The sequence below is a fragment of the Triticum aestivum genome, chromosome 6A, assembly GCF_018294505.1.
Source record: "Triticum aestivum cultivar Chinese Spring chromosome 6A, IWGSC CS RefSeq v2.1, whole genome shotgun sequence".
Taxonomy (NCBI): Eukaryota; Viridiplantae; Streptophyta; class Magnoliopsida; order Poales; family Poaceae; genus Triticum; species Triticum aestivum.
The window spans coordinates 540339419-540353694 of record NC_057809.1 but is presented as its reverse complement, the minus strand read 5'-3'; the positions used below and the strand labels follow the sequence as shown (position 1 = coordinate 540353694).

General features: G+C 46.6%; 2 protein-coding genes across 2 annotated transcripts; both read right to left on the bottom strand.

The window, feature by feature from the left end:
* Positions 1-1864: 1864 nt before the first annotated feature.
* Positions 1865-4455, bottom strand: LOC123130969 (putative laccase-9). The gene is made up of 5 exons (XM_044550751.1): positions 4345-4455; positions 3648-3799; positions 3316-3560; positions 2099-3196; positions 1865-1995 (listed from the first exon to the last, which is right to left on the bottom strand). The coding sequence occupies exons 1-5, from the start codon at positions 4453-4455 to the stop codon at positions 1865-1867; spliced, it is 1737 nt and encodes a 578-aa protein (XP_044406686.1).
* A 5268-nt stretch (positions 4456-9723) lies between these two features.
* LOC123130968 (putative laccase-9) lies at positions 9724-12397 on the bottom strand. The gene is made up of 5 exons (XM_044550750.1): positions 12272-12397; positions 11993-12144; positions 11646-11890; positions 10235-11323; positions 9724-10139 (listed from the first exon to the last, which is right to left on the bottom strand). Exons 1-5 carry the CDS (start codon positions 12395-12397, stop codon positions 10009-10011), a joined length of 1743 nt encoding a protein of 580 aa, XP_044406685.1. The 3' UTR covers positions 9724-10008.
* Between the last annotated feature and the right edge of the window lie 1879 nt (positions 12398-14276).

Below are 14276 nucleotides of genomic sequence, written 5' to 3'. Positions count from 1 at the left end.
TTGCCTAGCATAGCAAAGCGAGACGGCACGGGTAGTTGTCAGTTTTTGTCACGTATACAGCCATTTCTACGCATGTTCACTTGTGCAGCCCGTCCTACGAGGTTACGGCCACACACACACCCGCGTGCGGGGTTTCGGCTGGATAGAACAAGACAAAATGTTCAAAGCGGCAGGCCTTCACGCCCACCCCACCCAGGCCCGTGAGCGACAGCACCGAAAAGAAAAAAACTATGCCTGGGCGGCACTGCTCTAGCGCATCCACGCCGCACGCCTCCCTTCGGCAACAGTCGCACGCCCATGTTTGTCATCGTGACATAAACTTTGGTTTCTGGTTCCCCTTTCTTTTTGTAAGCTGATGATTTGTTCAACATCAATGTTTATTTAGTAGTACTAACTGCCATTCCTGACCCCAACTTACGTCGCCAACAGACGGCCGGTGGCTAGATATTTATCCGGTCCCTCGTCTCTGGTTGCCATCTTGGCATTGATACAACCTTTTTTGGCTTCTTTGTGGAGGTGTTTATTTGACTTTTTTATTATTATGGCGGTGCCATGAAGCCAAACATGTTTATGTCTTCACAACTTTATTTATTCGGATCTTATGAGTTTAATTATTGTCTCGTATTATTTTTCTTAGTTTTATTATTTTTTGTGGAATTGAAATATTTCCTCGACACTATTGTAAAAATCTTATGATTGGACAATCTGCACTTTTAAGGCTGGTCCCTGGCCCGAGTCCGTTCTACTTATGTACTCCCTCCGTTCTAAATTACTCATAGCAGAAATAGATGTATTTAGACTAAAATACATCTAGATACATCCATACATGCAACAAGTAATTCGGAACGGAGGGAGTAGTATTGTCTAGTTTGCGACTAAAGTTCTCTCTCTCTCTCTCAAAACAGGCTTTCACCTTGTTTTATATATAAAGCAGTAACCACATCAAGTACATGGCTGAACGATACAAGATGATGAAATAATTCTCGTACAACTCCGAACCCAAGATAAGCGGATCACACAGAACATAAGCGACTATGCTAACAAAAGAGTACTCCCTCTGTAAACTAACATAAGAGCGTTTAGAATACTAAAATAGTAATCTAAACGCTCTTATATTGTTTACAGAGGAAGTACATTGGAACATTCGACTAGTCAATCCAAAAATCCATGGTTTCGCAAATTTTTTTCCCCAAAAATCCATGGTTTCATTGTGCGATATTTTCTTCTGCATACAACTGAGAATAAGTGGACAAATGTACTATCTCTATCAAAATATAAGACGTTTTGAGTACTTTTCAACAGGAAAGTGTGAAAGAAAGCATGGAAACCGCCAGACAAATGCTTGTTTGCCTGACTAAAACGTGTTGTAGCACACATGCACCGAAAATGAGCTGTGACATTTTTTTCCGCGTACAATAACAAGACATGCAAGTATCCAAAAATACCACTACTTGTTTACTTTTAAGAACTGAATACAAAGCAGAATTTACATCATAGAACGACAAAAAGATCTTCTCCTATTCATCCTAATAAAAATTGAATAGACCTGTTTAGTCTTCCAGATATATATTCTTAAAAAAACGCAAAATAAATTCATCAATTAACTAAACAATAATTATACACTTTGTCTAATTCACATCTAGATGTTTTTTAAGGATGTCACATCTAACCTCCCACAAGTATATAATGCATCAACAAGAAACAAAAAAAACTAGAACAAAAAAAATAGACCACAAACAGAATGAAAATCAGCTTAGATGGGACATAACTATGTCACATCTAGATGTGTCTTAGACAGACCCATAATTATATTCTGGATTGTGCTGTAACACTGATGCTATCACACTCCGTATAATCACGCAAGTTAGCACCTAGGCATGCCCGCAGGACGGCGCATCATTTTAGCTTGGGGGGTCTTGCCATCCTTTACGATGAACACAGTGTCCATCCCCCAAACCTGATGACGATCGAAGTGGCAGTGCATAAACCACACACCTAGCATAGCAAAACGAGGGCCAAAGTTATAAACCATTCATTTCAATTTCAACAAAGTGACGCGGAGGTTCATGATAACCAAAATTAAGTCTAAAACACTCACCGGGATTTGTAGCACGGAAGCGAACTGCGGCCCAACCAGCCTTCGGCACGGAGACGGTGTTCTGGTACGGCGGGTCGATCAAGTTGTACGTGGCCGGATCCTTGTGCTTGTCGAAGTTCCCGAACCCTCTTCCCACCACGTAGAAGGCGAATCCGTGCAGGTGCATCGGGTGGGTCTCGGCGCCTAGAATGGCAGTGTCCTGGAAAACCACCTCCACCACGGCTCCGTACTCGAGTACCTTCACCTTGGTGCCGCGCTTCGTGAACCAGCGCTCCGTGGGGACATTGTCGTCGGTGAAGTTGAAGAAGAAGGGCGGCTTGTCGGGGAAGTCTGGCTCGTACACGCCGCGGACGGAGCCGTAGTAGGCATCGAGGACGTCGACGGAGGGGGTCTGGAAGCTTACGTTGTTGAGGCTAGCGGCGAAGCGGCTGCTGAGTGGACCATCGCACGTCATGTTGCCCGTGCATGGGAGCACATTGACGGCGATGGTGATGAGCATGTGCTCGTCGACATGGGCCGGCACGTCTGCGGGGTGGTCCTTGCTGGCCAAGGACCGGAGCTGCTCTGTGTATGTCGTCGCCGCGTCGGTGTCATTGACGGCTGGAAGGTTGGGGAAGTCCGGCGTGCCCGCGCGTGTGGCACGTGGCGCGTCCGTGTACTCCACGATGGCTGTGGCGGTGCTGTTATTGAAGTCGATGCCGGTGTTCGACGCGAACGTCCGTGCCGCCATGTAGTACCGGCAATTGGACGAACCGTTCGCGGCGCGGTCGGCCTCCAGGAGCGCGTCCACGGTCTGGCCCGGCGAGATCATGATATAGTCGACGGTTAACGCCTTGGTGTAGCGCGCGTCTGTGCCAACCACTGTGAGACGGTGCCCTGCGATGCCGAAGAAGAGCTCGTTGGCCAGTGCCGCGTTGATGATCCGGAGCAGATACGTCTTGCCACTCTCCACGTGCAGCTTGAAGGTGCCGTTCTTGGAGCACGGGAACAGGTCTCCCGGCTGGCCGTTGATGGTGTTCGCATCAGAAATATTGACCTCGCCACCAGTCCGTTTGGCCTCCTGGAGCAGACGGTTCACATCGGCGTTCCACCACTCACCTGCGAATCAACATCTCGCATATTAATACCACATGGTGCACACAACATGATTCATGCATTTCTTTAAAAAAAAAGAGAACATGATTCATACATCAAATAAGTTCAAGATATATCCATACCGAGGATGACAGGTATCTCCTTGTGTGGCTTCTTGAAGGGAAAGGTGGTACCCTTCTTGGGGTGGATGACGATGGCGCCATGGACGGTGGTGCGGTCAAAGTCGCTGTGCGCATGCCACCACAGCGTGCCCTCTTCTTCGGACAAGATGACCGTGTAGGTGAAGTTGGCGCTGGGCTGGATGGGACACTGTGTTATGTACTCCGGGCCGTCGGACCACGGGTTCCTTGGCTGGTCCACACCATGCCTACACACAAGGAGGTTGCCGGTGATCACGTTACAGGCAAAGGAGAGAAGTTTTGTTACGTGAACGGCACGATGGAATCAAACTTACCAGTGGATGGTGATGTTTTTTTTGCCTTGGTTGATGACGTTGACGATGACGATGTCGCCCTTGCGCGCGTAGATGGTCGGACCGGGGAACTGGCCGTTCACGGTGAGCACGGTCTTCTCGTGACACAGCCTTGTGTAGTTAGTCTTTTTTATCTGCAAGAAGAATGTCGTTAGTTCATTTCGTGCATGCAGGTATCACCGTAGCTGTCACTGTAAGGGAAGTTGATTTGGCAAGAACAGTGTAATTTTGACTTTTGAGGTGTTGTTGAAGAACATAAAGTGAACAGGGTGCCGTGTCATTGGCTCATTGTAGTACTAGCTAAGTAGTTCTCAGGACTGCGTTTTGAGAAACTCATGAGACTTTGTAGTAAGATGCATACTCCCTTCATTTCAAAATAAGTATAGTTGATTTAGTATAATTTTATATTAACTTTGTAATTACTCTATCTTAAAATAAGTATTTTAACTTTGTACTAACTTTAGTGTTGAGATACTTATCTGAGGCGAAGGGAGTAGTAATCAACGACACGATACGACACTTGTTTTAAGACGGAGAAAGTATTTGGTAAAATTACTAGGCTTGCTAGACAAACATGGTCGATACACTTTTGGATGTATATAGCGAAAATGGAGCCAAGCGCATACAAGGAAAATGCTACGTGAATGCTGATAGAGTGCAGGACTGCAGGTAGACTTACAGCGAAATCGTAGTGGCGATTCTTGGAGCCCTCGGGCGGGGTGACTGCGGACGCCAACGTTGTTAACACGACAGTACCGAGTAACCAAAGCATAGCTACACTGATCGCCATGCCAACGTCGTTACGATTTCGACCGCCTGGAGGTTAAGGAGCTAGCTATGTACGTATAGCCAGGTAACACAGTAGCTGTAGCTAGAGTTGGGAATGCAACCAATATGCGTGTGCGATGGCCGTTGGAGGCAGCTCCACGAGAGTATTTATAGGAGCTAGCGATGGGCCGGTCGAGACGTCGGGCAATGCATGCATGCATGCCTGCCCCAGCTAGCTGCATGGTCTTCAGTTAGTTTCAGATTATTTCCCTTCATCGTACAATTAGCTGGTCGAGTCTTCCACGTTTCATTTCCTTGGGCGATGACAGCGACTACCACAACGTGCGAGCAGCCGGCCCCGGAAGTGGAAGCCTTCGCGGCAACTAAGCTAGGACAAGGGCATGTTGAGCACACTAACTTGAACGGGCCAAGAGTTAGCACTACTAATCGATGAGAAAACTCGAGGCTTGAAGCGAGCACGTGGGTTCTTTTTCTTTCGAGAAGCCAAGCATTCAACCCCGACGTGAATGTCCTTGCCTTTACTTACGCTAGAAACCACAGCAAAATCATGCATGCATGTCCGACCAAGACTTATTTACGCAAAACCATCATATTTGAGGTTACAGTAACAACTTGATATCAGGTTCAAGTGAGGGCAAAAAAAAAACTACAGGAATTGCGTCTAATGCTTAACGCGCAGCATTGATACTCGAAAAACCAGTGAAGTAACCTAGTTCGGTTCACTCACTCCCTCTCGCGTGACCTAGCCGTCATCTACTGTTCCTCACTCTGTGCTGCCTCCGACGATCCCATCCCGACAACCACGTACATGGCTGGTCAGGAGAGCAGGTGTCTCCGAAACCCTGTCGTTCGAGATCCTACCCGGGAGAACGGCAATAAGATTTTTGGGGAGTGTCTCGACGCGACTGCTCCCGATTCGTCCCCAACTCCGTTCGCCTCTACTTCCACTACTTCCTCTGCATCGACACCATGGCCGACAACGCTGCCGCTAAGAAGAAGGCCACGGATGACGCCGAGGCTGCTTCTGCCGCCGCCGCGTTGGCCAACCGGAGGGTAATGATCTGTTCATCCCTCGTTTACTCGTACTTATGCTAGCCGTATATGTGCTGCTCGTAGAAGGTTCGATTCTATGTTCTATACGTGCTAGTATGCTTAGGTATCGCTATGAGATGCATACATTTTATACCATGCTTACTGTTTACTCGTGGATAAGTCTAATCGGAAAAGTGCTAATATTTCCAACATCCTATCTGAGACAACAACATGTGTTGATGAAGAAGGTCAAGTTCGAGGAAAAAACACTTGAGATGAAGGCGCTTTCGAGGAGCATGGTTGAATTTTGGATAGATGAATTTTAAAAACTTGTTGAACATATGTCGCTTTTATTAGGATTGAAATGTATAATTGAATTGTTATCGATCAATGATTCAAAGTGAAGCGGCATGGCAGACATGTTTTTTTTTTTTTTTGCAAAAGGCGGACATTTGATGCATCGAGTTGGATGGTTGACTCGGCTACCGCTCTCCACGGACGTTTGGGATGTCCGTGTTAATGAACGGCGTTGGAGATGCACTTACACGCTGCGGCCGCACACAGATAGTTATGCTTTACTTTCATCCATCTTAAGAGAAGTACTAGTGCTCTCCTAGGGGATACACACTGCAAATGTTCGACTGGTGTAGAAAAACAAATTCCATCGGCTTGGAGTTAGTTAAACAACAATAATACTACACCTACGAAAACAACCTACGAAGAGTTACGTAACCTGCCTAACAAATCTATCGCCCCCCCTGATTTTCACCCGTGTGGGCCCCTGCCACATCCATCCATCCAATCGCAGTCCTACACATTGCCTATTACGTAAAATCTGTACGTAACTTTACCTAGGTGTAGCATTGCTCGTTTGGTGTAGCATTGCTCGTTAAACAAAAACGCACTTGGTGAAGCTGGCCATCCCAGAGTGCATATCAGGTGATACGGGAGCGAAAATGCTCCCATGATACGATATGATCTTGGCCATGGGATTTTACATCCAACGGTGAGCCCAGGAGCCCCAGAACATTCTCAAAAGAGTCCTTTTAGAAGCCTAGAATCGCGTCCTGATCCGCATCCCTAGATGTTGACCGTTGGATGTGAGATCCAACGGACAAGATCACTTCGTATCATGGGAGCATTTTAGCTCCGGTATCACCAGATATTTTCCCGGCCATCCTATTCCTAGCCGATGACGATATACAGTGCAGGCACGCCTGTGGCTCTGTGATGCCAACAGCTAGCAACAGTGTCCTCTTCTGAATTGTAATCAGCAGCAACTCAGCAACAGAGTCCTCCTCTGAATTCCGATCACGAACAATGTAAGGCATCGGCCGGCTGGAATTCATCTGCTGGTCTCGGTCATGGCGCCGCCATTCTAGACGGACGATGCAAATGCGTTGGCAGGTTTTGCGAGAGTGAAAAGCAGGAGCCTATTTAGTTAGTTTGGTCATGCTTCACTAAACGTCAAACAAAGTTTTTGACCTGTTGCATGCTGTCTTCTCTGAAGATCGGAAGACTAATGCGTAGTGCAAGTGCGCATTGACTTCCTTGATCAGTCAGTTTATGGTACATAGTAAGGTGTTCTATTCAGCCAAGATCAGACGTGTCAACTAATGCTACGCAGATCGGTAGTTTCTACGGTAGAAAAGCCATTTACGGTACGCACGCACGTTCCCTTTCCAAGGTACTACTAGCCAGCGGAACACCGAGAGATCGCCTTTGGCAAATCAAATCATGACTCTCTCTCTCTCTCTCTCTCCCTCCTTTGTTGATGTTTAGAAGTGAAAGTTGAGAGTTAAAGTTATGAGAATGAATAGTCTTTCATTATACCCTGATACAAAGGCGGTTAGAAAGGGATGACTGTCAAACATGGCCTATCAGGACACCCTACATCGGATATGGTGTTTTTTTTACATTCTTGAAATGATCCTAACTTTTGTCACCAGGTGGGCATGCCCATGGTAGGTATTCATGTCAAGTTTGAACTACTTCTGACACCATATGCATGTTGCGACATGTCCTGTCGCAACCATTTATCAACCTTTTTTCATTGAGATACTCCAGAAAATGCAAAATTTCTCGAAAACCCGAATAACTTGACTCGCTTCAGTGCTTGTATTCGTCGCTAGATGGTCTACGGATCTTGATGTATTTTATTATTATTTTTAGTGTTCGTTGTACTACCATGATTGAAGATGAATAGATTGAAAGTCTTTCCTGTAAAAAAAAACTTGGCATGATGCCTTAAATTGCTCATACAAGGCCATGAGAAGAATTGAGATCATTTTAACATCATGCACTCAGAAGGAGCCTTCTATGAGCACGTGGACTTTTTGAACCACGGTCACCCTCCGTTGAACATGGGCTATTTTTTGTCATTTTTGAAATGACCTCAACTTTTGCAAGAAGATGGGAATGCCCATGCTAGGCATCTATGCTAGGTTTGAATGATTTCCGACACCGTATCCAAGTTGCGACATGTCCGACCATTTATCACACTTTTTGACCAAGAAACTCCGAAAAATGCAAAATTTATATAAACCAAAAATAACTTGGCATGGTGCCTTGAATTGGTCATCCAAACCAATGACAAAATTGGGGTCATTTGGCAGATGCCGAGAAACAACGTGCATTTCCTAGAGTTTTCTTTGTTTCTGGTTACATAACTGTTTCCTTGTTGCCTAATAAAACGTGGTTTCCTTCAATAGGTTGTTTTGCTCAATAACCATTTGACCATTGAATTTTAGAAACATAGATATGAAAAGAGCTTTCCAAATTTGAAAAAAAGGTCCCGATTTTGAAAGAAGACACAAATTTGAAAAAAAGTTCACTAATTCGATAAAAGTTCACAGAATTTGAAAATGTTTGCAGGTTCCGCAGAAATGTTCGAATTCACAAATGATCACAAAAAGGAAATAAGTTTGCAAAAATATTTTTTTGTGAATTTGAGAAATAGTTTATGAATTTTGAAAAACTACACAAATTTGGAACCAATGATGAATTCGAAAAAGTTAATGAATTCTACAAAGAAGTTTTTGAAATTTAAAAATAAGTTCACTAGTTTCAAAAAGATTAAGATTTTGAAAAAATGTTCTTGGATTTTTAAGAAGTTCATCAATTTCAAAAAGAAATCACGGATTTAAAAAAATTGTAAAAATTAAAAAGAGTTCATGAATTTGAAAAAAGTTCACGGATTTAAAAAAACATGGATATGAAAAAAGTTCACAAATTTAAGAAAATTTTGATGGATTTTAAAAACATGTTCAGCAATTTGGAAAGTTCAAGAATTCTTTAAAAAGTTCAAGAATTTTAGGAAATTTGACGGATATGTAAAAAGTTCACAAATTGATAATTTTACTGTTTAAAAAAGAATTAAAGAAAGGAAAATATAAAAAAACACAAAAGAAAAACTAAACAAACAAACTGGAAAAAAAAGAAAGCTAGGCTGGGAAGTTTTTAGCGTTACATTTGACACAACATAAAGATAGGAAGAAGCACATTGGCACAACAGTTTTGGTGTGCTAGTTGGTTTCTACATTTGCAATTAAGGGACTGTTTGGATTGTGACTATTATTTTTGTCTTATGTTGTCACATTATTTTTTGCCTTATGTTGCCATATTATTTTTTGTCACACTTGTCTAACTTGAGTTGCTCAAATTGTTAGCCATACTTTGGCTTGCCTAAAGGAATCTTGCCACACTTTTTTGTGTCTATGACACGTGACGTTCACCGCTCATAATTTTTTTCGCCTTAGGTGTGGATAGAACCAAACACCCATCTTACTTGATCAAACTTGGCTAAAATGAGGTGTGGCAAAGTGTGACAATATGTGGTTGGAAACCAAACAGCCCCTAAATGACGAGGTTCTGAGTTTGAATCGTCAAGTAGCACACTTAATTGTTTTTAAGGCTGAAAAAAGAAGATGGGTCGAGTTGCCGAGGACGGAGCAGGGGTGTTAGCCCAGGAGGGAGTTGGGCGTACGCCATATACGTTCCGACGGGCGACCCAATTTTGTTTCCGAAAATGCTACAACAAATGACTACATCCTGGCAGATATCTTGCTTCTGCATCTGTTGTGGCATTTCAAAAGCAATTGAATAAAAAATGTCTAAGTTGGTGGAGGAAATCCAACACATCTCAAGGTAATTGTTGGAACTTGATCATATGAGGAGGTAAAAGTTGGTTCAATCAAACAATGCACGTGTTAATTGGAATTTCTCTAAGGGTACAAGATGGATGTGTTCACACACACGCACGCACGCACGCACGCACGCACGCACACATGACACAACACAGGCGGTCGTGTCGATTGTTCGGTCAAACCAAAGTGGGTGGGAATTAACACTCACTCCAACTAATGGCCAAATATCTAAGGGTGATTCACCTCATTTTCTCTAATTAAGCGTCTTTGGTTGAAAACTGTTACTAGTTAATTTGAATAAAGGTATTAGGTAAACTATTTCTTCAGTGGTGGCCTTTTGACTTCTTGTCTCGTTCTATAGGAGATAATGGACTTCATCAGCACTTTGGCATATTTGGAGGTGGTGGCATGATCTTAGCTTCTTCCGCCTTGCCGTTCTTCACAATAAACACGGTCTCCATCCCCCAGACCATGTGTCGCTCGAAATGGCAATGCATGAACCATACACCTAAATCAACAACCATAAAACACAAAGGTGAAGTTAGAAAAACCCTCACAATGAGCCATAGAAATGATGAAAGAGATGCCTTAATAAGCACTCACCTGGATTCGCCGCCCGGAAGCGGATTGCGGCCCAGCCAGCCTTGGGCACGGAGACCGTGTTCTGGTACGGCGGGTCATCGAGGTTGTACGTCGCCGGGTCCTTGTGCCTGTCAAAGTTACCAGCCCCTCTCCCTACCACGTAGAAGCTGTACCCGTGAAGGTGCATGGGGTGGCTCTCGCTACCGAGGATGGACGTGTCCTGGAAAACCACCTCCACCACGGTGCCGTACTCCAGCACCTTCACCCTTGTGTCGCGCGCCGTGAACCTGAGGTCTAGAGGGAGGTCGTCGGTGGTGTAGTTAAAAGCCACCGCCGGGTTGTCGGGAAAGTTTGTCTTGGCGACGCCCAGTAGCACCGAGGTGTAGTAGGCGCCAAGGATGGCCGTGCTGGGCATCTCGAAGCTGACGTTGTTGAGGCTCGCCGCGAGGCTGTTGTTGCGGGGGCCCTTGCACAGCTCGCCGGGCGTGCAGGGGATCTCATTGACCGCGATGGTGATGAGCATGTGCTCGTCGACGAGCCGGGGCACGTCCACCGGGTGCTCCTCGCTGGCGAGGGACTTGAGCTGCACCGAGTAGGCCTCCGCCGCCGCGCTGTCGTTGATGGCCGGCAGGGCGGGGATGTCCGACATCGCCGTGGCCTGCGGCGCGTCGATGTACTCCAGGACGGCGGTGGTCGTGCTGTTGTCGAAGCGGGCGAGCGGGTTGGTCGCGTACGGCCTTGCCGCCATGTAGTACCTCGTGTGGTTTGAGCGGCCACGGTCGGCGTTGAGCAACACGGTCTTGGTCTGGCCCGGCCCGATGAAGACGTGGTCGACTGTGAACTGCTTGGTGTAGGCGGCATCGGTGCCCACCACCGTGAGGCGGTGCCCGGCGATGGCGAAGAAGAACTCGTTGGTGAGCGCCGCGTTGATGATGCGGAGCATGTAGGTCTTGCCGTGCTCGACGGGGAGCTTGAAGGTAGTGTCACTGGAGCATGGGAACAGGTCACCGGGCTGGCCGTTGATGGTGTTGGCGTCTGACGGCTGGAAGTCGCCACCGCTGCTGAGGGCTTCGGCGAGCATTTGCCCGACGTCGCGGTTCCACCACTCCCCTGCATGCAAAAATGTTCACACAATCAAGCCTCACCCCAGGTCCCCAGCACGCGATCGAAGTTCAAGAAGGAAGGTTTTTTAATTTCGGAAACAGAATAGTTTCGGACCTGTTATTTCGAATTTTGATATTTCAAATTTCACTTAATTTTAATGAATTCTAACATAATATAAATTTATTTTGAAATCAGCTTGAATCTACCTCGAAATTTCAGGGTTAAAGATATTTTGGACCCCACTGGAATATGCGATATTTCAGAAATTCACTGAAATTTCGTTGAAAATTTTAACCAAAGGAGAGCACCAGCGTTTGAGCATGCGTACCGAGGATGATGGGCACCTCTCGGTGCGGCTTCGGGAAGGGGTAGGCGGCGCCGCGCCTGGGATGGATGACGATGGCACCGTGCACGGTGGCGCGGTCGAAGTCGCTGTGCGCGTGCCACCACAGCGTGCCCTCCTCCTCGGAGAAGATGATCCGGTAGGTGAAGGTGTTGCCGGGCTGGATGGGGCACTGCGTTATGTAGGCCGGGCCGTCCGACCATGGGTTCCGCGGCTGGTCCACGCCGTGCCTGCACATGCACAGAGTATTAGCAGTGTCATTCTGTGCAGAACTTAATGCCAATGCCATGGCCTGAAACAAATAAGTCCATTTCTGAGACTAGAAAAACTACCAGTGGATGGTGACGTTTTGGTCGCCTTGGTTGTGGACGTTGACGAGGACGACGTCGCCCTTGCGCGCGAAGATGGTCGGGCCCGGGAACTCGCCGTTCACGGTCAGGATGGTCTTCTCGCTGCAGAGCCGGGTGTAGTTGGCCTCCCTTATCTGCAACAATGGCGGCCGCCGTTTTGTCATGCATCATCTACTATCAAGCAAATTTTGCAGACACCTGGCTACTAGCACATCGATCCATTCTTCAGCTGACGGGAAGCAAAATGCATGATGCACTTACGAAGAAATCGTAGTGGCAGCGCACGCTGCCTGAACCTGAACCATGAGCGGGGACGGCAGCTGCTGCGACACCAAACGCTAAGGCCACACATAGTAACCAAACTAGATGTATCTTACTGATCGCCATTGCCGGACTAGAGATCGATCGAGCAACCAGTGGCAGGAGATAGCTAGCCAGTGTAGGTAGCAAACCAGGTCTGACGAGTGAAGAATATGCATGCCATCTGTGGTACTACTTATACACAGGGATCTCGCCAAGAGGAAACACGACCGATGGCGAAAAATTCTTCGTCCATGGATGACAGTTCGGATGAGGAACCGGTCGTGCAATTGAGATTCTGCTATTCCGGCAGCATGAAACATAACGCGAACGTGCATCCCGATGACAACGAGCTGTCCCTTTGGAGCCTTCCCTGTGCGAAGACAAGACTTCAGTACGAATGGGGCTCGAAGTTTGTCAGCGCTCGAGCATGTGTGGGGAAAAGGTCAAGAAACGAACCTGGCTAACCTTCAAGGCGTTGGCCATGCATAAGTTTATATGTTCCAGCGGAGTTCCCAATATGTCGTAAGTAGCACCGTATTTCCTTTTTTTAGCACCGTATTTCGATGGGTATGAAGAACGCATGGGCAACATAGACCTTTGTGCGACACGTTGCGTCACTCTCTCACCGGCTGTCTGGGTATCTAGAATTTGACGTGAGTTTTTCGCTAGGTAAATGATTCCGGCCGGGGAATCAATTTGCGGTTGGGTGGTTAGGAGTACGGTGCTATCTTCGGTTTATCAGGATTCAAGTCTTAGACTTATCGTGTTGGAAATATGCCCTAGAGACAATAATAAAAGCATTATTATTATATTTCCTTGTTCATGATAATTGTCTTTATTCATGCTATAATTGTGTTATCCGGAAATCGTAATACATGTGTGAATAACAGACACCGACATGTCCCTAGTGAGCCTCTAGTTGACTAGCTCGTTGATCAACAGATAGTCATGGTTTCCTGACTATGGACACTGGATGTCATTGATAACGAGATCACATCATTGGGAGAATGATGTGATGGACAAGACTCAATCCTAAACATAGCACAAGATCGTATAGTTCGTTTGCTAGAGTTTTCCAATGTCAAGTATCTTTTCCTTAGACCATGAGATCGTGTAACTCCCGGATACCGTAGGAGTGCTTTGGGTATGCCAAACGTCACACCGTAACTGGGTGACTATAAAGGTAGACTACGGGTATCTCCGAAAGTGTCTGTTGGGTGACATGGATCAAGACTGGGATTTGTCACTCCGTATGACGGAGAGGTATCACTGGGCCCACTCGGTAATGCATCATCATAATGAGCTCAGAGTGACCAAGTGTCTGGTCACGGGATCATGCATTACGGTACGAGTAAAGTGACTTGCCGGTAACGAGATTGAACGAGGTATTGGGATACCGACGATCGAATCTCGGGCAAGTAACATATCGATAGACAAAGGGAATAGCGTACGGGATTGATTAAATCCTCGACATCGTGGTTCATCCGATGAGATCATCATGGAGCATGCGGGAGCCAACATGGGTATCCAGATCCCGCTGTTGGTTATTGACCGGAGAGTCGTCTCAGTCATGTCTGCTTGTCTCCCGAACCCGTAGGGTCTACACACTTAAGGTTCGGTGACGCTAGGGTTATGAAGATATGTATATGCAGAAACCCGAATGTTGTTCGGAGTCCCGGATGAGATCCCGGACGTCACGAGGAGTTCCGGAATGGTCCGGAGGTAAAGAACTATATATAGGAAGTGCTATTTCGGGCATCGGGACAAGTTTCGGGGTTATCGGTATTGTACCGGGACCACCGGAAGGGTCCCGGGGGTCCACCGGGTGGGGCCACCTGTCCCGGGGGGCCACATGGGCTGTAGGGGGTGCGCCTTGGCCTAGATGGGCCAAGGGCACCAGCCCCTATAGGCCATGCGCCTAGGGTTTCCACCATGGAAGAGTCCATGTGGTGGAAGGCACCCC